At 36.2% G+C, this 25,395-nt stretch overlaps 1 protein-coding gene across 7 annotated transcripts in view; it reads right to left on the reverse strand.

The window, feature by feature from the left end:
• Nucleotides 1-25,395, reverse strand: part of SEMA5A (semaphorin 5A) — a 333,475-nt gene that overhangs the window by 144,820 nt on the left and 163,260 nt on the right. For all 7 annotated transcript variants that reach the window (XM_032697771.1, XM_032697806.1, XM_032697781.1 and 4 more), the window contains 3 exons: nt 8,583-8,645; nt 2,599-2,697; nt 1,214-1,427 (listed from right to left, as the gene is read on the reverse strand). In XM_032697771.1, coding sequence (XP_032553662.1) covers nt 1,214-1,427; nt 2,599-2,697; nt 8,583-8,645 — 376 coding nt within the window. The remainder of the gene's footprint in view (nt 1-1,213; nt 1,428-2,598; nt 2,698-8,582; nt 8,646-25,395) is intronic.

The following is a 25,395-nucleotide window of genomic DNA, read 5'->3' on the forward strand; positions in this document are numbered from 1 at the left end:
CTTTTTCCATTCGACAAAAGCACACAGGTGTGGCACAGCAACTAGTTCCAATATCAAGGCTGTGTGGACAAAGGGTGTCTGAACAGGAATATATATACAATGAGTTCATTTTTCCTCTCACTTCTTTTGCACTGCTATAATTCTGTTATGTTCCACACAGTCTAGGGTTTTTTTGTTGTTAATTAACATTCAAAAATCATCAGACCTTCAGAGAAGGTTACAAATTTCTCCAAGCTACCTCTGATGGCTTCTTTGTTCACGTAAAATATACCAATCATATAAGCACAATTCAGCATTCACATTATATTAGAACTGAAATATTCAAAACAAAGTCTTGTCACTTTCAGCTGACCAAATGTTCTGAAGCTAGAAGGATTAATATTTGTATTTAATTTCAAACATGAGAATAATCCCAACATATCATGACATGCACTGCAGGAATACTGACTTGTGTCACACAGCATGCATTATGAAAATATGTATTTTTTCTACTGGAACAAACATGGGCAAATTATAACATAAATAATTTCACATTTTATGTAAATAATAATTTTAATTTTAAAAGGATCTGCTTCTTTTTTTTTGTAATATACAAAATGGCAACTGGGTCTGTCATATCACAGGAATACCTATCTGTTTACAGCTTCTCCCAGCTAGAAATTCTCATCAAGTGATTAACATCCACGACACAGAATTGATTGCTGAACACAATTTTATGATGTGTTTTGCAGACAATTCCCTATATTTTGGCTGTAGAAAGTGTCAAAAATGTCAGTCTGTCACCTAAGCAGCATGGAAGCCAAACTTTTTCTGCCTGTCAAAGCTGGGACCTGCAGGGAAAGCCAAGAGAATTCAGTCCATTCTAAATTGTTTATTTTATGCCTTAAGTTCTTGAAGGACTCAACAAAAGAACACTCAAGGCAAGCTACTGCTCAAAGCTGACTCAGCTTTGCCATGCAAGCACACCGCAAGTGCAGCTCATTCCTATGCCTTCAAACACACCATGTATTTAAGTGCACTTCCACAAACTTCACCTATATTAACTAAATTCCATAATATTTATACTCGTAAAATAACAAATATGCAAAATAATTTTAAAATGAGATAAATAATACTTTAAAAACATTTAAATTATCAGAATGCAATCTCAAGACCATGAATATGAAGAACATGGGTTCGAAAAACCTGAGTCTCACATTCTATCAGCACTCACCATTCAGCCACTTGGAGTTGTACTGGGCAGTCCGGAGAGGAGGAAGAGCCCCCAGACTTCGATAAATAGCAGGATCCCTTCCTGGAAAATCCATGGCTGTAGCAGCATATAATTCCCCACTGGAAGTGAGAAGAGCAGTGGAGTTGTGCTGGGGACTGTAAGGACAACGAGCCATGCCACTGATTTGGTCATGTATCTCTGTCAAATTACTTAACTGTAAAAGAATTAGAAAAAGGGATTAAAATTACCCAAAAATTATAATTTTAGCCAAGCTATATCAATCTGAGCAAAATCCTACCATAAATACCAGTTATCTGCTTTGGTATTATACAATATCAAAGCAGATGAGTCAACCTTTATGATGAGCCAACCTTTACATCAATCTGAAATTTTCTCGTATAGAAAGTTTTATTGCCACGTTGTCTGGTTTGCTTTTGCTACTTTGGTATGTAAAACATGCATGACAATCATTAGTTACCATGGCTAAAATGTTTCCTATTAGAAGCAACTCAAAAATTAGTTATCTGTCCAAAGATTGTTACGATGTAAAAGAAAAACAGACCTGATTGCCAGAATCAACTAAGATATTCACTGTAGCAAACAACTAAACAATAAAAAAAAATAAATCTATTATTTGTTTTGTTGGTGTACTTCAGGAAAGAATCTCACATGAAAAATGAGATTAACAAAAGAAGCTTTCCAATATAGCAGAACCATCTCTGATTTCATAGCCCAAATACTTTCAGCCATAAAACACAGTATGATGTTAATGTGCTATTTGAAAGAAAACGTAAAATGGTTTTAAATATAATAAATGTGCCTAGGAGTTTTTAGTGATACAGTTATTCTTTGTATTTAAATGTTTCTCCCATCCTGACATAAATAGGCAGCTAGTCCAAACAGTGACATTTTGATATTATGACTTTTATTGATCCTACAATTAGGCGTGTTTTGAAAACAGAATGACAGACCTTCTTAACCAAGATTTCTGATTCTCATCAGTCAGAAGTTACATGTACTCTCATTTCTCCAGAACTACATGTACACAGGATGCAGCTGCGCAACTACATTCTATAACTAACCCAGTTGATGCTAACCAAACTTGACATACTGGCAGAAGCCTTAGAAATACCTAAAGTTCGTGAAAATTGCCCTGTAGGAGGAACTGAGCTGCTCATAGCTGTGCTCCTCTCATAGCTGAGGAAAAGACTGCAAAAAGAGATCATTGGTTAGCTTTCCTATTTGGCCTGCCACTAGCTAAATCAGCCTCTTACAAATCAGCTCACCCATCAACATGAAAATAGCCAGTTCTCAACCACAGCATGCTCTGCCTTTTAATCTGCTGGCCTAGAACAGGATTTCAGCTTGTGAGGTAAAACTCATACCGTTCGATTGGTGCAGATTGGAGTGAATGCATTGGTTCCACAGGTGAAGAGATGCTTGCCTCCCACAAGAAGCACTCGAATATAGTTCTGGCATTCCTCCTGTGATGCAAAAAAAGTATATTCAGTGATACTTCAAACTGTAGAGGAGACTAATTACACTTTGCTTTCCACGGTTATGTGTCCACACAGAAAATCTTTCAGGGAACAAGGTTTAAGCATACCCAATGTGTTAGCAATTATGATATGCACAGATTTCTTAATTAAAACACATACATCCATCAACCTTCCCAAAATGTTCTTAATAGGATAACAATAAACCTCTTCAGTACTGAAGATTTCTTTTCAGGGTACATTTCAAAGGTTTAGCTAAATTCTGAACAGATAGATGCTGCCTTAAGTACACTTTTCTCTCAAGAGATCAGATGCTGATTTCAAAGACAGATTAGGCTAAGGAAAGAAGTTGTGAGGAAAACAGGAGAAAGAACAGTCTGTCAGGAACAAGACCATATTGAAAACAGTACAAATAAAATTCTTGAGATATTCAGATGTGGATTTGTTACCACTGATTTCATAATTTACATAATCTGTTTTATTAGAAGCAACCTCTTTCCTGTTAATTCAAAGTTTCTCAAAAATTTTATTACTGCAATACAGAGATGCTCACTCCTGAGGAATAACTTTACATCCTTTTTACCCCATTAGAATGTGTGAAGGCTTTGTGATACTCATGTCTCTCATTTCAGAAGCTGGAAATGAACATCAAATTCTACTGTTTATTCAGACAGAAAGCCTTCTCCTGCAATATTAAAAATCTCCCAGAACTGTATGAAAGAAAGATTCAAACATCCCTCTTGCAAAAATCAATGTCCCTATCTGATAAAATGATCAATAATATATTTGGAGAAAATAACGTTTTGTTTGGAGAAAATAGTTTCCTAGAAACTAGCATTTGAATACTCTCTACCATTCATCACAAGATAGTCTCATATAAAGCATGAAAAAACCTTGTGAAATTACAGCTATGCAATTCCAGCAGATATTAAGTGAAATCATGTAAGTAAATCCATACAATAGTAATGGTGCAGAAGTCCCATTATCTGGCCTACAGTTATATTAAATGTATGCTTGTTTATCTTGAAAATAGACTCTCATTCTAGAAGAAAACAAATATAATCCTGAATAAACTGAACAGGCACAAAACAGATTGCAAAAGAAGATGAAGAAAATACTTTAAAGATCTCTGAGAAAACTCTCGAGATTTATCTTCTATACCTTTCCTCATTAAAAAAAAGTTAAAAATAAACTAAAAAAATCCTGTAAAATCTCAGAAAAAAACCCTACCTCTTTGAAAAAATTGTTCTCAAACCCACATTTAAACTAGTCTCTCATGAAAATGATGAAAATGTTGCTTTTAAATGCTTTTCTTTGAGCCTTTAAAGGTAAGGGTCAAACATCTTAGAAGTAAAATTTGATTCCTGTTGTGGAAAAAATACAAAGTTTTTACACTGAACTTTACAAAACTGTCATTTTAATATTCTTTAAAGCACAAAGAAGCAAACATGCAACAATAAAACAGAGTTGGGCAGTGCAGCAAGCCTTTTATAAAGCATCTTGGCAGTACAGGCAGTTTCCGTGTTTTAGGTTGCTTTAACACCATCAACAAAAGAAAAAAAAAGAAACCAAAAACCCCAACAATTGAAAGCAATTCTTTTTTTTTTTTTTTAATTTTTAAATTTTTTTTTGTGGGAAGGGTGCTCAGGGAGGTTGATAGAATGTACGACAGTAATTTATTCTTTGGTCTGTTTCCATTCTGCCCTTTGCAGCAAGCCATGGAATGTAAGTGTAGGAAAAATAAGTGGGTTCTGACATTACGATGTACCCAACCTCTCCTCTTCATATTCCAGAGCTCCCTGAAATAGTGTCATTTCCAAATTACTTGCATGCTGATCACCCACTCTTTTTGTTCAAAAATAATGTTAATTTTTTAAACTCTGGCATTCTTGGGAATCACAAGATTCTTCTCTTTAATGTTCCCAAGTCCTGTGCCAGTTTGACAATAATCCATACTGCAACAGGGCAAATAAAACATCTCCTTTCAAATTTTTGTCGGGCAGACAAAGAATAGCTTTTTTAAGTGTCTGTTTTCTTCATATGAAAAAAAAGTTCACATTAATAGAAAACAAATTTTTTTTTAAAAATTTGTTATTAATAAAACAATCACCACCCGAAAACATACTGAAAAATGACTTAATTGTGCAGTCATTTGAATTGTTCAGAGATACTTTTCTAGCTCTGGAGTCAAGCGTGGTGGTCCTGGTACACTTTTGACACATTTAAAATTGAGATGTGTATTGTAAAAGTGGCAGTGGTGAATGTAAAGGACTTCAAAAGCAAAATATTTTTTAGTTCAGAGGGCAGTATTAGGTTTAATAGCCATCTTTTATGTAGTCTTATTCTCCAGTTCATCTTGACCTCCATGTCATATACTTTTCTGTTTTCCTATAAAAATATGTCTGAAATAAAGAAATTAATTTAGGAATTACTTTGTACTTCTACATCAGCATATCTGAAATGAAATAAAACTATTAGAAACAATTCAGCAGCCAAGCAGGCTAGGCTGTTACTTAAGTTTAAGACTACCCTGACAGTTCAAGGAGAATCTGGCTGCAGTATGGTTATCCACTTGCAGCAATGTTAACATTTTAAACACACCTGTGGCTTAATTTTTAAATACCTTTATTGACAGATCCGATATATCACATACAACCATTAGAATCTTAAATAAGCAAGGGATGGGACTTAATTTCAATTATCATTATTATTTTTAATCTCTTTGGTTTATTGCATTTTTAACATGTGCATTTATATTTTTCTTTTCTAACATTTCCTACCACAAGTGTCAGGTTGAATGGGCAAATTTATTCTCTTAACCATGTGTGGTGTTTTAGACTTCTAAATGCTAATGCATGCTGGTCACAAGGACATAATTTTGTCTGACTCACTCTTGGAGCCACTTGTTATTTTAAGCAACAGCTTAAATTGGTGGATAAATGTCTGAAGTCTGAGTAACAAACATCGGCCTTCAAAAGTCAAGAGCACATTACACTGTCAAATGTGACAGATGTCCCTATACATTTTCCCCTTCAGCTCTTTTCCCTCGTTGGCTCCTAAAGCATAAACTTCAGAACAACAAGTACTGATAACAGCTACAGGCAAAAATTCCATGCAGCTTCTTTCTCAAGAACAAAAAAAAGAGTTGTGTTTCACTGACCATTATCTCAAAACTACTAGAGTTGCTTCAGGGTTCAAAGCTAGCTCCTGATTTTAGGGTAGGAGTTAAATCAGCTACTGATATTGACTCCATCAGTAAGCTGACTTTTAGTTTTGCCACCTGAACTCATTGCCCCCATGCTGCTCCGTGGTCAGCAGAGCATCAAGAAAAAGCAGGATCTGAATGAATAATCTACCCATGGCCATCCTTGCAATTCTCATCTCTCCTTCACCACAGTCTGGGCTAGCCTTACTTATTTTGTCTCCAGTCTTTCCTGTTCCTTTCCTGCAGTCACATATGTCTGCCCTGAAATCTGAATTAGCCCTGAGAAATGTTATAGAAATGCAACCCCCAGTAACTCTTCAATTTGGGCTCGATCTATTTATACAACAGTCAAACAAGCAGTTTTTCTAATAACAGTAACTGTGTCTGCCAGGAGATTCCCTCTGAAGAGGGACAATTCCCTGTAGCACTGCAGTGAATTCCTCCTGGTCTGATAATTCCCAGTTTTTCCAAGGGAAGGCTTTTGTGGTTTGACTAGGAGGAGAAGCATGCCATATAGCAGCTGCTTTCCTCATCTGCATGCATAAGTCCTCCTTCTACAGAGAGTATAGTGACCTTGCTTTAGTCTTGGAAATAAGGCAATAAAAGACAAACATCATTAGGCTATCTTTCCTCTGGTCATAAATGAATCCTTTGATTTTTAACCTCAAGCACATCAGTGAAAACAAAAGAGGCATGAAAAGTTCAAAAAGTCATTCCAGCTGTGTAGGTTGGCTCAGTCAATATCTCTGCATTCTCCAGCAACTCCCGTGTGAAGCTTTCAGGCCATAAAGTCTTCACACAAAAAGAAAAAAACCAAAAAACAAACACTGTGGTAACAATACCTATTTACTTCCAGGATTACTTTTGAATGTAAAGAAGAATCAGGATTGTACTCCTCTTCTAGATTGCAAATGAGAAACATGTCTGTGGGTACCAAGTAAATCTTTATCAAAAAAATAACGATACTAAGAAACAATCCCAGAGGTCATTATTAGAATAGCATGTACACTATTTTACAGTGACAGCCTAACTTCTAATCATCAGGTTCTACAAAGGGGTGTGATGAACATGAATGAAACTCTGCATGAATAAAAACTACACTAAGGTCCATTCTTAAATGTGTTTAACCAGCGTTGAGTATTTCTCCTAGCAAAATTATTTAATAGCAGCATACGCTTTGCACTGTTGAAGCAAATGTGGTAACATTGTTGTCAAAGTATTATTCAAAAGTACACTACTATAGCCTCGAATTTACAATTACTTTCATCCATCACTGCACTGTGACTTTCAGACAAGTTGAATGTTTTTCTCACAGCTTTAACTTGGAAAATCACTGTAAAACAAAGCCGTAAATGTCTAGTTACACATTACATTCATATCAGAATAGGTTCTACTGTATAAGGCCCTCGATCAGTGCAATCTGTCATATTTTATTGTCACTTGAGCACATTCCCTTACTTCCAAGTCTTGTCATCTGAAAGCTAAGGATAAAGGCTTGAGGGACATATTACATGTAGAAGCATAAATTTTCTAGTGAGAAATAACAACTTAAAAAATTAAACATTTACTTAAAATATGAGGTCCCAAAAGTTCTTTCTTTTCTATACCTCATGGTATAACAAGGCCCTGTTTCTGAAGTGAGGCCATTCTTCCTCTTTAATCTCAAATTTAGAGTGTAAAAATTTAGAGTATACAAAAGTGTACAACTGTATACTGCAATTTTTTTTTTCCAGAACTCAGTTAAAAAGAGCTGGAAATGAACTGTTTAATGTGAGAAGTTATAAAGTCAGTGATTAAATAACTATGCAGAAGAGACTCATCCTCTACTAGATGGCAGAGCTTTAGGAATATGTTTTTGGAGCTTGGAGTTTTTTGAGTTTTGCACAACAATGACGTATGCTGACATGTTCTGCTGAATAAAAGCAGGCATGCTCTTTTGCAGTTATCACTCTTGATGTGTTTTCCCTTTATGTTTTAACTGAATTAACTGCAATCATTAAACACTATAATAATTACAAACATAGACTGCATGCAATTCTAACTGCTTTTATAATTAATTTGACAATTAGCTTCAGGTTGGGGCAGCCACAAAGGAACACAGTACTGATAGATGTTCCATCTTAGCATTACATTTACCTGTGCTGAATAAAAGAAATTGCAGTAAGCCAGATAAAGAATTGGCTCTAAATACTAAAAATATATCAAGTCCTATGTCTAGAGAGGTTAGTGAATTTAACATAATTTTCTGTATAGCACCAGTAGAAAGGAAATATAAAAGTTCAAAAAATTGCATCTAATACACAAGAATATAAATTAAGGATTTTACAAAGTAATCATGCAGTTATGCAGGATTTACAGCACTGAAAATGAAGTGAGAATGCAGTCCACTACACATGATGTGCCATTGTTTAGCCTGTGGAGTCAAAACAGTAAATTGTTGGAGGCTAAAGCTAGTGATCATTTCAGAAAAGAATCACATGACTGTATTTCTAACCTCACAATCCCTATATTCTTTTTTAATCCTTTGGTTATACATCAGTGTCAAACTCCTTTTCTTCAACTCTAGAAAAAGGACAGTAAAGATGCATAGAGTAGTGATTTATACACTGAATTACACCCGCTATAACATATAAATTTTATTAAAGCAGAACAGCTATCTGGTGCTTACCTTTGATTTGCCTTTACTGTAACAGGCTCTTTTAGTAGCTTCATCACATTGCCACTCCACTGCCTGCAACCAACAGGAATTAGTTAGAAATGCTGGGAACACAGAAATATAAACCTCAGTGCTATCTAAGCCCATGCTTGTGAAATGTGTTTCAACTATACTGATAATTAGCTGTGGGTGATTTACTCCTTGGAAATGCAGTTTTGCTGCTGAAGGTTTTTCAGTGTTTTAACCCAAAAGGAAGCTGGCTGACCTCATGATTCACTGTACTGATCACTACAGCAGAAACAACCAGTTACACTTTATGCTATTTTAGCCGCTTTCTTGTGAGTTTTATTAAGGTAAGCAGAAAGGAACACACAGAAAGGCTGAACTTCTCCCCCCACCAGAGGTGGGTTGCATCACCACAGCATTTGAGGTCAGCTCTGATGAGAAACCTTGCGCTGTGGGAAAGTGTGCCCTACTGCAGTTTTTGAAGTATTTATCTCAAGCATCAAATGGAGATTTTAGTCTCTAAAGGTATGACTGCAGCACTAACCAGAAGCACTAAAACTTCCATTCAGAGAAAGAAGCATACGAGACAACAGAGGCATACAAGACAACAGTGGAACAGAGCACTGCAAAGCAGAAGCAATTTATCCTCAGTTTTTGAGCTGTCTCAGTGCTTCAACAGCTTTATGTCAGGACTGTAATGCCTAGTCTGCATCACTACAATTTCACTGCATGAGTTAATTCCAATTATTTCTGTATGTAACATTCAAGACCTATGACTTACGAACTTTATTTTTCAGTGGAGCAGGTTGTATGCTTGGTGTTTATGTACCAATACATGTACATATTTGAATGCCTGTATATGCTGTGTAGTCAAAGCACATTTTAAATCAGTCTGCATTATTTCACCTCAACAGTGTACATCCATATGTTTAGAAAAAAATGCCACAAAGCACTTCATATTTTATCAAGAATTGAGATTTCTGAAGTAACTACTGCTGCTTAATTATTGAAAACACAGCCTTTTCATTTTTATATACGAGGAAATAACAAAAGACCACTTATTCAGATTTAATATAGGAAATGTTGTCGTAGTTTGAGACCCCCAAAATCCAATTCCTGAGTCCAAGACCCCCTCTCACATCTCACTCCAGTGTGAGAGGGGTTTTTCCAGACACAACACAAGACTCAGTATGGGAGGCAGGGAATTATATCACAATCACTACACAAATAAATATTATAATACATTATATACATAATCTTAACTATCTCTCCTATGATAAATCAGTATTTACATTGGATCAAATCTCTTCTCCCTCCAGTAAAAGTCCAGAAGGGACGAAGGGAAAGATCCTTTCCACTTTCAGGGCAGTGGCCTCTCTTCTTCCATGCAGCAGCTGTAGTTGGATCTCTTTCCATTACACACAAGGGGGGGTCTCCTCTCACCCCTCTCGGCCCTTCAACTCCAAGTGAAGGTCTCTCTCTCCCGTGGACTGCGTTAACCAGGACAAAGGTTCGCCTCACCACATCATATCACAAAGTGCAGGGGTCTTTGTAACGGTCCCTTTCCTCAGGGGGTTTACCCCTGAGTCAGAACATCTCGGGCAGCTTTCCGTTGAAAGTCTTTGCCTCAAGAGTTCTACCAGAGCTCCTGTGCTCTGTCTCAGGCTGCCAGCCTGGTAGCAGCAGTTGGGGGGGCGGGGGGGGAGGGAAGAAGGTCATCCCCTCCACATTCCATCTGGCCGTCCCAGTCCAGCTTCCAGGATGTCTTGAGCTTCTCAGCAACTCTCTCGGTACTGCTGCATTCCAAGACTCCCCTCAAGTGGGAGTCCACCACCTCTCCTCTCTAGGAGGTGTCTCAAAAGGGTTTTGGGGGGTTTGGTTCAGCTCTTACCCCAAAACTCTGTCTGTAGAGCTTAGTTCTCTCTCTCTCTCCATTAGACATTTCTGTGTCTTCTTGCTTGGCTGCATGCCGGCTTTGCTGCTTCCCTCTTGTCTCTTGGCTTTCTGCCACAGCCTCCGTTCACTGCTGTCTCTGCCACCATTCCTGCTGCCCACTCACAGTGGAGAAAGACTCCCAGCTTCTCAGTTACAGACCTCAGTCCAGTTTAACACTGTTTGTGAGTTTCTGCAACTGCCAGCCAGGGGCTGGGGGGTCACGGCCCCCCAGCGAGGCTCCTGCCCCTTTCTTGTGGCTTCACAACATGGCCACTCTCCTCTTCAACAACCTCATCATCCTTCCGTTCCGGTGTGATATGTTTAAATTTTGCAGAAGTGCTGATTGGGTCAACACCAAGAGAGATACCACCCCCTCAGTGGTTACCATTTTTTTAACTCCAGGAAGAAAAACACTTTTTTTTCCCCACCACAACTCTTTTGTACCTGTCTTTTAGTGGAGACTATATTAAAACCAAGCAGACTCTATAATTAACAAAGAGATACAAGCCTATTTAAATTAAGGGTGGAAATGCCTTCAAAGCATTTGTGTTCCAACAAGCCCTAAAATGAGCTTTTTTTTCATTTCAGAGAAAAAAAAGGACACATGAAAACTAACGGTATTACTTCTCTTCCTCCATCCTAAACCTTCTTATTTACAGCATTTGCTTTGCCATGCTAAACGACTACAGCATATTGGGGAATATATTGAAAACCTTTGGAAGAATCCACTTGTGAATGATCCTAGCATCTATAACAAGCTGTATCTAGTAGCATGAAAGAAATGTCATATGCAGTTAGACAAAAAACCAGCAATGTGTTGACAAAAAAGCAGCAATGACCAAACTCTTTTGACTCTGTAATGCAAAAAGCAATTCATGTCCATAACAGAAACGACAGTACAAAAGACTGCTCTTGGACGAGCAAGTAAGTTCCTAATCCGTTAGGACACGCTGAATCCATACGTTATATGGCATTGAATCTATATGTTATATGGCACTAGATACAGGTATACAATACTGAATAGATTATCTCTAAACAACACAAAAAATTTCAAAAACCTGGAGAAACGCAAGAGTTAATTGCCAGCAGGAGGTCAGAGTAGAAAGACTTAGTGAAATATGAGTGCTTAAAAAGAAGGTTTGAAGAAAGTTCTTGCCAAAACCAAACTGAGAAGAATACACCAAGCATGAAGAGCAGGAAAAAGGCTGGATTAAATGTAAAATGTTTATCAATTAATCAATTTTCAGCGACAAAATACCCAGCTTTCAATTGGCTCTAAGTCCAAAGTAAAAGAGTAATTTGAAGGAGAAGTATATGAAATGTCAAAATTACATAATGTCACAAATCAAATTATTTAAGTACATTTCTCAGGCACTGAAAATTTTGGAAACAAAAATCAATAGACTTGGGAGATAGGACATTCAGAAGCCAAAAGTGACAGTTCTTCAAACTTTTGAAATCTGAGAAAAGCATACAACACATCTCTGCAAGTAGGTCACAGCTGGAAAATATGGGAACCCCCAGTGCACAATAATGCAAGTAAAATCTAGGAAAATTCAGGCAAAGGCTTTATTAACTCTGACCATAGTGAGAGAACATTGGGACAGCACCTCCCCCTCACTCCCCTGTTCTCTGCCAGGCAATCATAGAGACCCAGCATACGTACATTTCATAAAAAAATAAAGAGGTGAAGAAAAACAAACATTTCAATGTTAGCAAAGCCTGGTATCTATCCCTGGAGAGACGGACTCTTTAAGGAGCTTGCTAACTGCCACCCTTCTAAGAAGGAATCAAACATTAAACACCTTGACAATAGAGAGGTATAGGGCTCTTGGTGGAGCCTGTATGAGGAGCACACCCAGTATTACCTTAGTTCAGAAGTGGAAAGTTGGAAACAGCCACAGACTGCTAGCTTTTAGTTAAATACTCTTTTAGTTAGGATAAACATCTTGGCTGGACCCCTCAAGTCTTAAATATTAATAAAAACTTTACCACCACATCACAAACCCACTAATACCGTTAACAGCATAAACCAAAAATTAACTTTCTTCTCTTTGACATCCACACAATGCACAGATTTAAATAAAGATATTAAATATTAAAACGTTATGTAACGTTTCTGGATATCATAGTTAATACAAGAACCCAAATGCATGTAATATAATCAAATGGCAAACTCTGGGAAAATGGTATTAATGACAAAATATGTTAAAAGGAGTAATAGTGTCTGGACAAGAAATAAGTACAGGCACATTGGTGACAAAGCTAAGTCACACCTTTGAGATCAAGTGTACTTATAGTCCTATAGCCCTGCTAGAGGAGATAATAATACAGCAGACTGCAAATGAAATATAGCACAAAGGCATCTGAAGAGAGCTGAGTACTTTAAACTGTTGTACTTTGGTCCCTAAGGCTTCCCCACAGTTCAGTAACGCAGACAAACATTTCTATATAAAGACATTGTTGTTTTTTTCCTAAACTCCAGAAAATTTGGAGGAGTTTTCCACAAACTGGAAATTTAGATATTCAACGCAGTCTATTGGTTATATACAGGGGGAAGACAGGTAGAAAACTCCTCAAGCTAAATGTCATTTCAATGTGGAAAAAGAGGAGAAAAATGTGTCCTGAATCTTCAACCCACAAAGATAAAATAAAATGTCCCAACAGAATAATAACAATGTGGGTTTTGCCAGTAGAAGATTAAGACTTTGAAGTTTTCATTCTGAAAGACCAGATGAACACATAGATTGCATTATTTTAGAAAAGCAAATGAAAAACCATGTTTGTGGATGTTGCTGTTACCCACTGCTTCCATTAAATTGACATATTCTCCTGCTTAATACTGATTGCTGACATTTTCATGAAGTTCAGATGAGTAGCGCAGATATGACACGCATATCATGTTGGATATTTGATTCACTATGAAGGTCTACACAGCTGATGTTCATCTTGTTAGGATATTTTCTTTTCTACATTTCTTAATAAGAAGCTTTAATTTTCACATGCAAAATACAACCCGCACCATTCCATGTACTAGTTTTAATTAATATTATAATTCTACTTGAGCTGGCAACAAAATTCATTGAACCAAATTATAGACACTAAAGTTTGTTTGCTTTGGGGAAAGAGGAAACAGGGATTTGAAAGTTAATGTCAGAGAAAATAAGGATAGGTAATACACAGCTACTGCTACACATCTCCATTAGGAATGTAGCTGCATAGATTAAAGAGTAGGGTTTAAGTTAGCACATCAGTCTGTTTCTGATAGTAAGGTGACAATATTTACAATGACATGGCTTTTACAAATCCTGCAATCAATACATTCTTTCAAACACCTCTATAAATGTCATGCCTTGACTTAGTTTGCTCCTAATTTCCCAGTCTTCAGTTCAACTACATTCTAGTATATATAAAGAAACCTTAATTATGTAATGTAGTGAGATTTTTAGCACTGTGAAAGCCAGTGTGCCAACTCTAAAGACCGAACTTGAAAGATACAACTTGAACTTAACCCAGTGTACTCTGATGAGGATGCCACATTCACTCTGGAACACATACTGTTTTCTTTAACTAAAATAAATACATGAACCACAAAGCTCCATACTGATTTGACAAAAAATCAGACTGAACAAAACCAAGGCTTTGGTGCTCACTTAACTTTAAGCTTGAACTCAAGTTTCAAACTCATTGCAGGCAGCTTTTTTTAAAAGCTCAATTGCAAATAACTGTATCAGTGTTTTAAACATTACATCATTGATGTTTGTAAAGAACTTCAGAAATTTTAGATGGAATCTCTCCTGGTATTTTCAAGGGGTAGCAGAAGGAGAGAAATTCCAGCCAGAGAAGAAACAAATTCCAACTCGAGATATACAATGAAACTATTATCTTCAAAATGAAGAAAAATATACAACTAGCACTCGTATATGTAAATTTAAAAATTACAGTATTAAATTTACTAATATTCTTCGGAAAAACAAATATATTTCAGTAAATTTTCTGGATGAGCAATGAGTCTCTCTTAGAAGTTGAACTACCGTATCTTCAGCAGGAAATCTAAATATCTGAAAAGAAATTAACTCCAATGAAAACTGAAAGACAATCTCCAGTCTAAACTGATTTATCAAAATACATTTGAAGAACAATAAAAGAGAAACATGAAAACTGTAGAAACAGTAAATAATGTTCACAGAAGTAACTGTCAAGGGCTTCTCTTATATGCCCAACATGCAGGAACAAATTAAGTCCCCAAGCAAGACATCTGGAGGTCCTTTCCAACCTATATTCTTATATAATTTTCCAGAAAAATTACAAAATACAACAGGGAGGAAAAAAATCAAAGCCCTAAGTAATTTACTTTAACACAGCCCCTTTCTATAATTCTAACTTTAATTAGTAAAGGTAGACAGGAAATTTGAAATTTGAACACAGTCAAGAAAGGACTGGTCATTAAGAATGATTTAAGTCAGAGATGTATTAGTTTTACTGACAGGTCAAGAAAAAAACATCTGACTTTCACCTACAGTGGGAGCTGTACATATAACTGAGTAAAATCATATCTTCTGGAAGAACTATGCTCCCATAGCTACACAGATAGACAAAAGATATACATGTAGACAGGTATGCATTCATATATATTTTTATATATGAACATATTTGGAGTTGACATATATATATGATTATATGATATATATAATATATAGAATTATATACATAATATATAGAATTATATATTATATATTTCTGTAGAAACAGAATGTACTATTTCATTTCATAGAGAAAGAAGTTAATTAGTCAAGAACCAAGAAATGAACAGAACAATATTCCAGACAGATGGTCCAGCACTTCTTAGGCAGATGGCTCTGCTAATTAGATACTGGCAAAAATAACATTAAAGAAGACGGTTCAATTACACAATGCCAAAAACTAACAACTACATGATATTTCTTTTTTTCTTTTTTTCATTATCTGCTTGCTTTCATCTCTTATATCATGTATTTAAACAATACTCTGGGGAGTTGGGGTATAAAGGCAATAACCATAATAATATATGTCAACAAATATGAGTAATATTGCCTTACTGTTCACATCAGCCCAGCAATGGAATGGCTTCAAAATGTTTTGACTTGTTTGGCAAGGGTGTCTTGCAGCTTGCCTAATTAGCTCTCAATGAACATGTATGCTGAATTCCAAAAGCTGAATTTAAAGAGGTCATAAAGAAAGTGTCACGACCATAAACCCAAAGAATGTAGCCACAGAGAAGTATAACAGCAAGACATTAGCAGCAAATTAGCAGCCACAGAGTTAGTGGTGGTTTTGATGGTTACCAGAAATTTTAAGGCATGGTTTGGTATAATGACATCCTTGCTTCCAGCAAATATGTAAAGCCACTTAAGGAAGATTTATACCTCTCTCTACTTCACAGGAACCATTTTCCTTGCTTTCCACAGTGTCATGACCCCTCATGCTTGCAGCTATTGTTGCTGGAGCTGCCTATCTTGCCAATAGGTTCCTGACAAGTAACTTCAGAGAGTGATCACCCTCTGAGTGAAAAACTAGAGAAAAATATTAAAACGGGCTTTCCCTTTAACACAACTTTCCCAAAAAAAGGAAAAGCTGACTTCTGGGGATTTAAGGCATCCTGGTTAGGCTTTCACATGAAGTGATAGGCCAGCAGCTTATACAAGAAATTCAACACCATATGGACAACTTTACTAATTGGCTACAGTCATTGCAGTATTTTGCCACCAATTTTGTTGCCACATGAAACAGCCTGGGAATAACATCATGTGTGTTTTCATTTGTTCAGAACCAGCTTTTACTGTTCATCCACAGTTAAAAATTACAGTTTCTTATAAAGTAAGCACTATGAAATGTAAGGAAACAAACATAAAATGATGCGTGCATTTTCCAGGGTTTGGAATTTTGTTAGAAATGAGATCCCCTGATAGATATATAATTTTGTGCTTAAACCAAGTAATATCTGAAGCTTTATATGACTTCAAGGAGCTGATGTCAACTTAATTTTAGTCCAAATATACTAGCCTGAAGTATATAAAAAAGTGAGAAGTACATAACCTAATAATAATTCAAGAAGCAGGCAAAGTTTTAATCAGCTGATTTTATTGACTATGCAAATAAACAGCTGTTGAAAATTGTCAGAGTTAGTATGATAAATTTAGAAGAAAAAGTTAAGCATATTAGAGAAGAATTTAGAGTTACTTTTGCAAACCCTCCATGTTGTGCTACTCCAGTGACTTTAATGACACAGGACAGCCCAAGGCTGAACTTTTACAAATGCCACCTACTCATCCAACTGTGCATTCCCCTCTTGGTCTTCTGCAAAGATTTCTAAATGTCACAAAATTTCCATTTGGTTTACCTTTAACAGGGACAGGTTTATAAAAGAAAATGAAGTTACAAACCTAGAAATTAGCAACTCAAAACTTGACTATATTTGAAACTAGGGTTTTGAATCCTGCTCCCAGGGAGTTATTAAAAAAACCCGAAACTGTTGCACTGTGACTTTCAAAGTTTTTATTGTTCCAATCTGGCATTTTGAGGCTTTTACAGTTTTTATGGACATTTAAAAATTGAATGTGGGATTGTGCTGAAGGGGTGAAACAAGAAAATGTTCTTGCAGTACCAAACTTGGCAGCCATTCAGCAGGTAGGAATGAGATTTCACATCATGTTTTTAATGCACATTCTGAAATTATACTACATATAATAAATTTTATGTATTGAATCAATTACATATGAATCCTTTAAGATTTAGCATCTGTGCTAGCACACTGAGTTTTGAAGTGTTTCCTGAGTTTTGGCAAATAAGATTGATTTTAGTAGACTCCAAGACATTTTGAAAGCAACATTTTTTTTTACAAATAGTGTTTTAAACTTTTATATGCTGATAGGCCAGGATTATCTTTATTCCAGTTAAGGGAATTTCAATATAATTTCATACTTCTCAACCCCCTAGGGTTAAGAACAGAGTAAGTGGCAAAAAGAATCCCCTGGCACTGGAGTACCACAAAATGTTGGTTTGGACCTTGAGCATAGGCAAGCAGAAGTGTTCTGGTTTTTTTTTCCTGTACACTTGTTCATTGCTACTAAGAAACTTGGAAATTGGAAGTAAGAGACAGCATCAGAATGTGGGCCATCCTGCCCGCTGCTAACTTGCTGTTCAAGACAGCCATGCTGATGTGGTATTGCCCAGCAAACAGCCCTCCTTAACTTTCATCCACAGAAGTCAGGGAGACTTCAGAAGACTTTGTGCAAATCAAAAACCTTCTTGAAATAATTTCTGAGAGACACAGCCAACATACTATATCTTGCTCCTGGGATGTAAAGATAGCTCTATTACAGCTTCTGGCAAAGACTTAAAAATACTCAGATGAATCTGAGAGATATGACAGAGGATGCAATTTTTAACATCTTCTAAGTCATATTGAATAAATGAGACTACAAAAAAAATCCTGTTTCTATATATCTGTATACTATTTTGTACATAACTTCATATTAAGTACAGAAGAACAATTTTATCAGGGTTTCCATTTCTCTTTTTTACTTATTTATTTAAATAGTTTTGTAATTAGGCTTTAGAGATGGCAGGCTTGATTCTGTTAATAGTAATACCCACCTAGAATTCTGGAGAAAATACTACACTTTACAATAACTATTACTTACAATATTAAAAATATCTTTCAAATTAACCTAAAAATGGTATCTCACAAGACAGTAAAAAGACAAAAATTGCTGAAGGAACTTTATCATATATATATATATATTTCCATTAAATATGCAACCAAGTCAAGCTAAAAGGATTTAAATAGATGAAAGCAGAGAGGAAGTAGAAAGCTAATAACAAAGGAAATATAAGAACCACCATTTCATGCAGCTTGTCCAGTGAAAAGGTAATGGAAAAATACATGTTTCAACAGCAAGGAGATATAAATAATTAATTTTCTACATCCTTCTAGTTAAATTAATTGCTAAGAAAGGTGATTGAGAAAATCAAGATTGAGCTTTCTTCTTTCCACCTGTGGATAACACATAGATATACAGGCCCCTTAAAAAGTGGATGGGGTAAAATGGAACACAGTAAGAAAAAACACCACATCTCCAAAGAGTTGGGAATGAAGTTGATGACAACACAACAGACAGTTCACTCAGAAAAAAAGTAATTTCAATTTTGGTTATGTTTACCTTAAATAACTTGCTTACATTTGATAAATGGTAAAATAATCTGAGAAAAAATAGCAATATGGAGAAGAATAAAAAGTAAAAAGATACATAAGTGAGTGTCATCAATACATAGATAATATAATGAGCTGTGGAGTAAGACAAAAAAAAGAACAGCAGGCTGAAAAAAAATCTCACTAAACACAAAGTGCAAAAGATGCTTATTAAAATCAGAAATCTTGAACCTATAGCTACTAGGAAGATCACTGGAGTATAGATGCACTATTAAATTACACAGAAATCAAGTGTGAGAAAGACGAACACGAGCCTCAGGACTAAGGCAAGTATTTGCTTCAGATATGAAAATGCCTTCAAGGGAACGTCGTATTCTAATCACAGTGGAAGGAGCAGCGGGAACAAGGGGGCCCATAATCCAACTTTAAATCACCACTTCATTGTGAAGATTTGAGATAACAGCGAAGCTATGAAAAAGCTCGAATGCTATTTCTTTTTCTCGTTTTGGCACAAGTGAATGGTCTGGAGCAGTGTCAATGATTCATGGAACTTTGCACCTCTAGGTTACATGTTGAACATCATTCAAATTATTAATTAGTGGAGGTCAGTGACATCTGGCAACCTAGTATTAGCAACATTAAATGGATGAGTAATTTCTATTCAATTTCTATAAGACAAACACTCAGATCCAAATTGGCCATTTTTGCAGAGACGATAGAACAGCTCAGAGAGAAGACATACCCCTGTTACATATAAAGGTGTTTAATTCATTTTACATTGACAAGGAATCTTGGGAACGCAGTCACTGAAATAATCGTCATCATCATATCTTAACAATTTGCCTCCAACTTTTCCCTCATATTTCCCACCCTGCTGAACTAATATTTCAGCATACATAGACTTGTAGGAAGCTCTACTCAACCTTCAGATTCAGAGACCTTCAAGTGTTGAGAAAAGCATCTCCTAAATTTCAGTGACACGCAGAAATTTTAGAAAATATCTCACACAGGGAGCCCAACCAAAGAAATTTATTTCTGAACCAGTTGTGTGATGTTTTTCCTCCTCCTGTAACCTCTTTTCCGTTTTTCTTGATTTGATTGCTACATTGGAAGAACAATATTGTACTTTGGTATTTTTCTTCCACTGTAGCTGAAAGCTCAGTGGCAGTAACTATAAAAACATAATAAATAAACTCATTCAACAGGTTGCCCAGTGCAACTGTTAATAAGGCACTTCTATGCAGCCTTGGGGCTCTTATTTCTTCTTGCAGATATCATCAGCTTTCCCCTTTCAAATTATACTTTATTAACAATTTGTCCCCTGATGGGTATGTTACAGCTCTTAGCTTTTTAACAGTGGTTTATACTGGATGTTAGTTTATAATTATAAACAGAAAGTAACAAAACCTATTTCATTACTGGAAATTATTTCTTAAAAAATTCTCCTGTGCCTTTTCTGCTAAAATGAGTCCTTTGAAGTCACTGTTCCAAATCCCAGAGCTTTTACTATAGCAAAGCACTCCAAAATCAAAGCGAGTCTAAGAACAGAAGAAAGGCAAGAAATTGTAAACAGTTTCAATACCCACTACAGAAAAGGGACAGCTTCTGCACAGTAGTTCGTAATAGGAAAGCCCCTTAGCATATGACTGAAGTACTGAGGAACTTGAGAATCAGACCAAAGTCCACTCATTTTAGCTTTTACTGTGAATAGTGGAATGGATTCGAAACTCAGATCAGGCTATTCTGAGAGCAACACTATAAAACAGTGAAGTTGAAAAGCTCCATATATTCAAAAATAATTTTCTATTTTAAGTGCAAGATATATAAAAATAAAGATTTCTCAGTGTTCTTGAGGGAAAAAATAAAGCATAATCTTTACCTTTGTTAAGAAAAACAACAACAAACAAAACTTCATATGAAAAACACCACTGGATTTTTATCTGCCCTAAACTGCAGGGAGGAATATGTTTTATTTCAAAATAATTCAATGCCACAAATATTTGCTTAGCTTTTCTTCAAAACAGTCCATGTGATGCTCAGTCAAGGATCTCTAGGGATTTATAACAGCCAAATTAAAATTCACAAAGTTCAAGAAATAAGGCTCATGCTCTTAAAAGGTACTTTGAGATTTTAATAACAACATTCTGAATAGTCTGTCAGTCTCCTTGCAGATTCTATAACCTCTCCTTGCAGTGGAGATCTTTTGCAACGGAAAACACCTAATGAAATTTTTCAATGCCTACTGAAATTATCCAGTTCTTTTACCCAAATTATGAGTAATTCAAGCTCTCACAGAGACCACAAGCAAAGCTTGCACCTATAGACATGTCTCTTTCACTCTGAAAGCAAAATGACTACAAATCAAAAAGAATTCAGAGAAAAAAGCAAACTTAAAGAACAGAAAGATTTAAGGAAGAAGAAGGAACTCACATACTTAAAATGAATCTGCAATGCAAGCAAGGCTATTGCCTTCTCAGGGAGGATATTTGATGTCTAAACTCTGACAGAACCAAATCAAACTTTCCTGCAATGACTCTTCCTGAAGCACACTTCAGCCCTGAATTTTCAACTGTTTCACAGCACACAGAGTCTTATAATACCTGGGATCTTCAAGGAGAGAATAAGGCTTTGCCTGAAGTTACCTGCAGGACTAGGATATGAGTCTATATTAAAGGAAAGAGATGAATAGCCGCATTTTAGTTTTGCAACAGACAAACTCTCCTACACAAAAAAGGAGCAAGCACATCAAAGAATCTTGCTTGCTCTGTGTGGCAGAGGAAAACCTGAGTTTTGGTCTTCATGTTAACTGTGACTGAGAACCTACATAACCATTTCCTCAAGTAGAACTGACATTTCACGTCAGCAACATAAGTCCTGTCTACTAGAAGATCTTTTCAAGGACATTACAAACATAACTTTTCAGATGGATAAAATAATGCATTCTTCCCTACTCATGTTCCTGAATGTAGCCAAAATTTGTGCTAAATACAGTACAATTTTTGGCTACATTCATCCAGACCATCAGCAGTTCTGTGTTAAACACGGTGCTTTGAATTCAGATACTTCCAATATTAATCTGTCAGTTTCTGGAGAAAGCAGGGGGAAGGTAGGAAGGACATTTTATTGCCAATTAAAAATAGAGTCTGATGGTCAGAAACATAAATCTAAAACACTTTCCCACCACTACCACCACATTTTCACAGGAACAAATTTATCCTTTCAGGACTCCTGTACCTCCTCCAAGCCAGTAGCACAGGGGTACAGGGAATGGGGACCCATAACGTGCCACTCTGTCCTCCTCACACTTTTCCCTACTCCATACAACATTGATACAACTCTTTTTGTTTTAAGCCAAAATGATTTTGAAAGTTACAGTTATCTTAGAAAACAGTTCCCATTCTTCCCACAAAATCTATACTAGAGTGAGATGTGGTACATCTTTCTGTAACCTCTCCCATCTAGCTAGAAAGAGAAATATGAGCAAAATAAGTGGGTTTTTTGTAAAAATGAAAGTACAGGAAAATAAACTTTTTTAATTGCTCTATTTGCAAAACTTTTCTGTCCCTTTCTTCCACACACTATATCACAAAGTAATTGGGATGAAAATAAGATAAGATAATAGGCAGCTTTTTGAAAAATTCTATTCTGTGCATGACTGGAAAAAACTTTTAATTTTACAAAGTTGTTAGGGTAGCAGAACAGAATTAAAATTTTGGATGTACATGAATTGGATCTTGCATTTTTTTTCTCATTTTTCTGGAACAATTAAATAACATCTCAATAACTTTATAGTGATGGCAGATGTCCTCAGGCAAGAAAATTCAATCGTTCAAAGTAAATTCTTCTGCACATTAAAAAAAAGAAAAATGCCCTTGGCAAGGATATCATACATTCCCTAAAAGAAAAACTGCTAGTACTAGTAACTGCAGTAACAATAAAGCCAATAATAGCCATATTGAAGCACATGAGTAAACAGTACAACAAAAAAGGAGTGCCTCAAAATCAGATGGATATATGCTTCATTTTGGAGCACTGACTGCCCCCTTTACAGCTGGAACTAACTGCTAAAGTAGGAGAACACTTGAAGCACAGCTGTATTAACAGAATATTAAAGAACCTAAACTAAAAGTAATGCAAAATAAAAGCTATCATACCAATAAACAAACACAGGAAGAGCAAGAGGAAGACATAAGGCTTTCTTTGCTAGTTTTCATCTACTCTTACTTCACAGTCCCAAATCCACTGACAACAAACTGCTGCATTGCATTAGTGGCAGTTAGAAATTAATTCTTTACTCCTCAGTCCAATTCCTTCTTTCTACACATACCTACAAACTCCTCTATAATGAACTAACTCACTAAATTTGCTAACAAAACTAGCACATTTTACCTTGTCAGTCCAGTAACCCACCAAAGGTCTCCTAATGTTCAGAGGAGCAACTTCTAGTATACAGGAGTTGTAACATCAATAAATAAAAACTTGTCTAATAAATGGAGTAATGCATCTGCAATGTTTTTAATCTCAATCTAAATACAAAATCATGTTTGATGTTCTGCTAGCTGAAAGTTATTTTCTAACATACATTATTTTTCTAGTATAGATGTAGCTTGTCATGTCTTACTGTCAAAAGAATGTTAGTTTTCCAAATGTGATAAGCCAAGCAGGAATCTCAATCATTTGGCTGTTGTTCTTGTTTTAATGAAGAGAGATTGGTATCTCAAGAATCCTGGGGGGATAACGCAGATGTGATGCAAGGCAGAGTATAGATAACCATTCTGACTTGCTAACAGACTGAACATACTTAAAATGCATGCTTGCAAATCCCTCCCACTGTCGCCACCACAATAACATCTTTTATCAAAGTTTTGTCTAGTTTAGGAGGTCAGTTCTCCACAAATGCTAATCTGTTCTGATTGAATTCCAAACTGCAACATGCACTTGTATAAATCAAACCAACAGAACAAAACAAAAATGTCAACAGGTTGGCTACTTTCTGCACACAAGACGCAAATGTATTCTGCTGCACAGGGAGTACGGAAGGAATATCTTTCGTATCTTAGCAAAGCAAGGCAACGTAATTTTAATTTGTCTTCCCACATTACATGCTTCATACACGCTCCTCAACCTAAACACCAGAAATGGAAGCAGGACTGGATCAAGTGAGGGTACTAGCTAATATTACCAGCAGTCACACAGAGTAAACACGCTGTATCTCTTAAAGGGCAGAATATTTCATTATCACATCTGTGATCTAGTGAGCAGACAGAACAAGCATCCTTAGGTCTTTTCCGAGAAAATTACATGCTGCAGTTGGATTCACTCTAAATGCCTACAAAGGGACAGCGGAAGCATTGAACTGTTGAAGAATTAGGTAAAGATATTTAGGAATCTAATCTGTTGAGATGACCTTCAGGGACACTTCAGAACGGTACTATGCCCAAGAAAGGTCACTCTGCGATGTGGTAGCAGGTGAGTGAGCAGAAGGAGAGGAAAATGAGCCTGGTATCAAGAGTAAACTTTTAGACACAAATCAAGGTTTTCATGAAGCAACTTGACGCTGAAGAGTGAAGAAGCAACTCAACTTCTTTTCTGAGTAGCATGCAGGAATAGCACTGTAACCAACATGTACTTAGATTCAGCATCACTGCAAAAGCAACTGAATACACAAATCCACTACAGAACGTTCTGCTTCATAATAGGGAACTTCAGGATGAAGCAGATTAATAAAAAGGGGCTGACTGAGGTAGCTGAGAGTTGAAGTTTTGCAGCGTTCAAGAACACCAAGCTGGAGACACAGGACAAATTAATACTACCTATCAAAAAAAGAAAAAAAAAGACCTGAGAGAAAGGGCAACAGTTAGTTTGGCATAGATTAACAACAGCACAGAAGTAGTTAACAAAAGGAAGTAAGCATCTTTCAAAAACTAAAGCAGTGTCAAAATGAAAAAAAAGATCTCGAAGAATAATTTGAAAAAAACATTAATATTATGAATAAATCCTTCTTCAAACACATTAAAAGCAGGAATCTTGACAGTTCAAAGAAGGACTAAATGATCAAATGATTAAGAAGATAAAACCACACCAGGAAAAAACATATTTCTCCCCCTGACCAAGTTAATCATGGCAGAGCTCAAAGACCTTCTCATCCCAGAATGGGTGGGGCTGCTCATGAAAAACTCTAATCTCAAACCATAGTGTTGTTACAAGGGGCTATAGAATACAGATAAAAGAAAAAGCAACACATTTTCAGGATGGCTATTTATGCAAGAATTTTAAAAGTAATCCAGAGATGAAAGCTCTGAACTATTAAGTGGTGTATAACCTTTAGCTTACAACTGCTGTGGTACCTGAGGTCTGGAAGATGGCAAATGTAATATATATTTCTAAAATGGGCTACAGGAAGATCCAAGAAACTGGCAGCACTGATATCTGTATCAAGCAAATTATAAAAAAATTATATAATAAGTAATAAATATAGCGAACAAAGATGCAAGCCCTGCTATGTGAATTCAACCACCCTGGGTATAAGCCATCCAGGAGATTTCTGAAATATATCAATGGTAATTCCTTGATAAAGGTGAGTGTCAGCCCAGCCAGGGAAGATGATCTTATGGACTTGTTTTTATGAAGCAGGCATGTGAAAGGTGAAGTCTGCCCTGGCTGCAGTGATCAGAGTGGAGTTGACAATTTTGA

Source organism: Chiroxiphia lanceolata, chromosome 1 (genome assembly GCF_009829145.1).
Source record: "Chiroxiphia lanceolata isolate bChiLan1 chromosome 1, bChiLan1.pri, whole genome shotgun sequence".
In the NCBI taxonomy this organism is placed as follows: domain Eukaryota; kingdom Metazoa; phylum Chordata; class Aves; order Passeriformes; family Pipridae; genus Chiroxiphia; species Chiroxiphia lanceolata.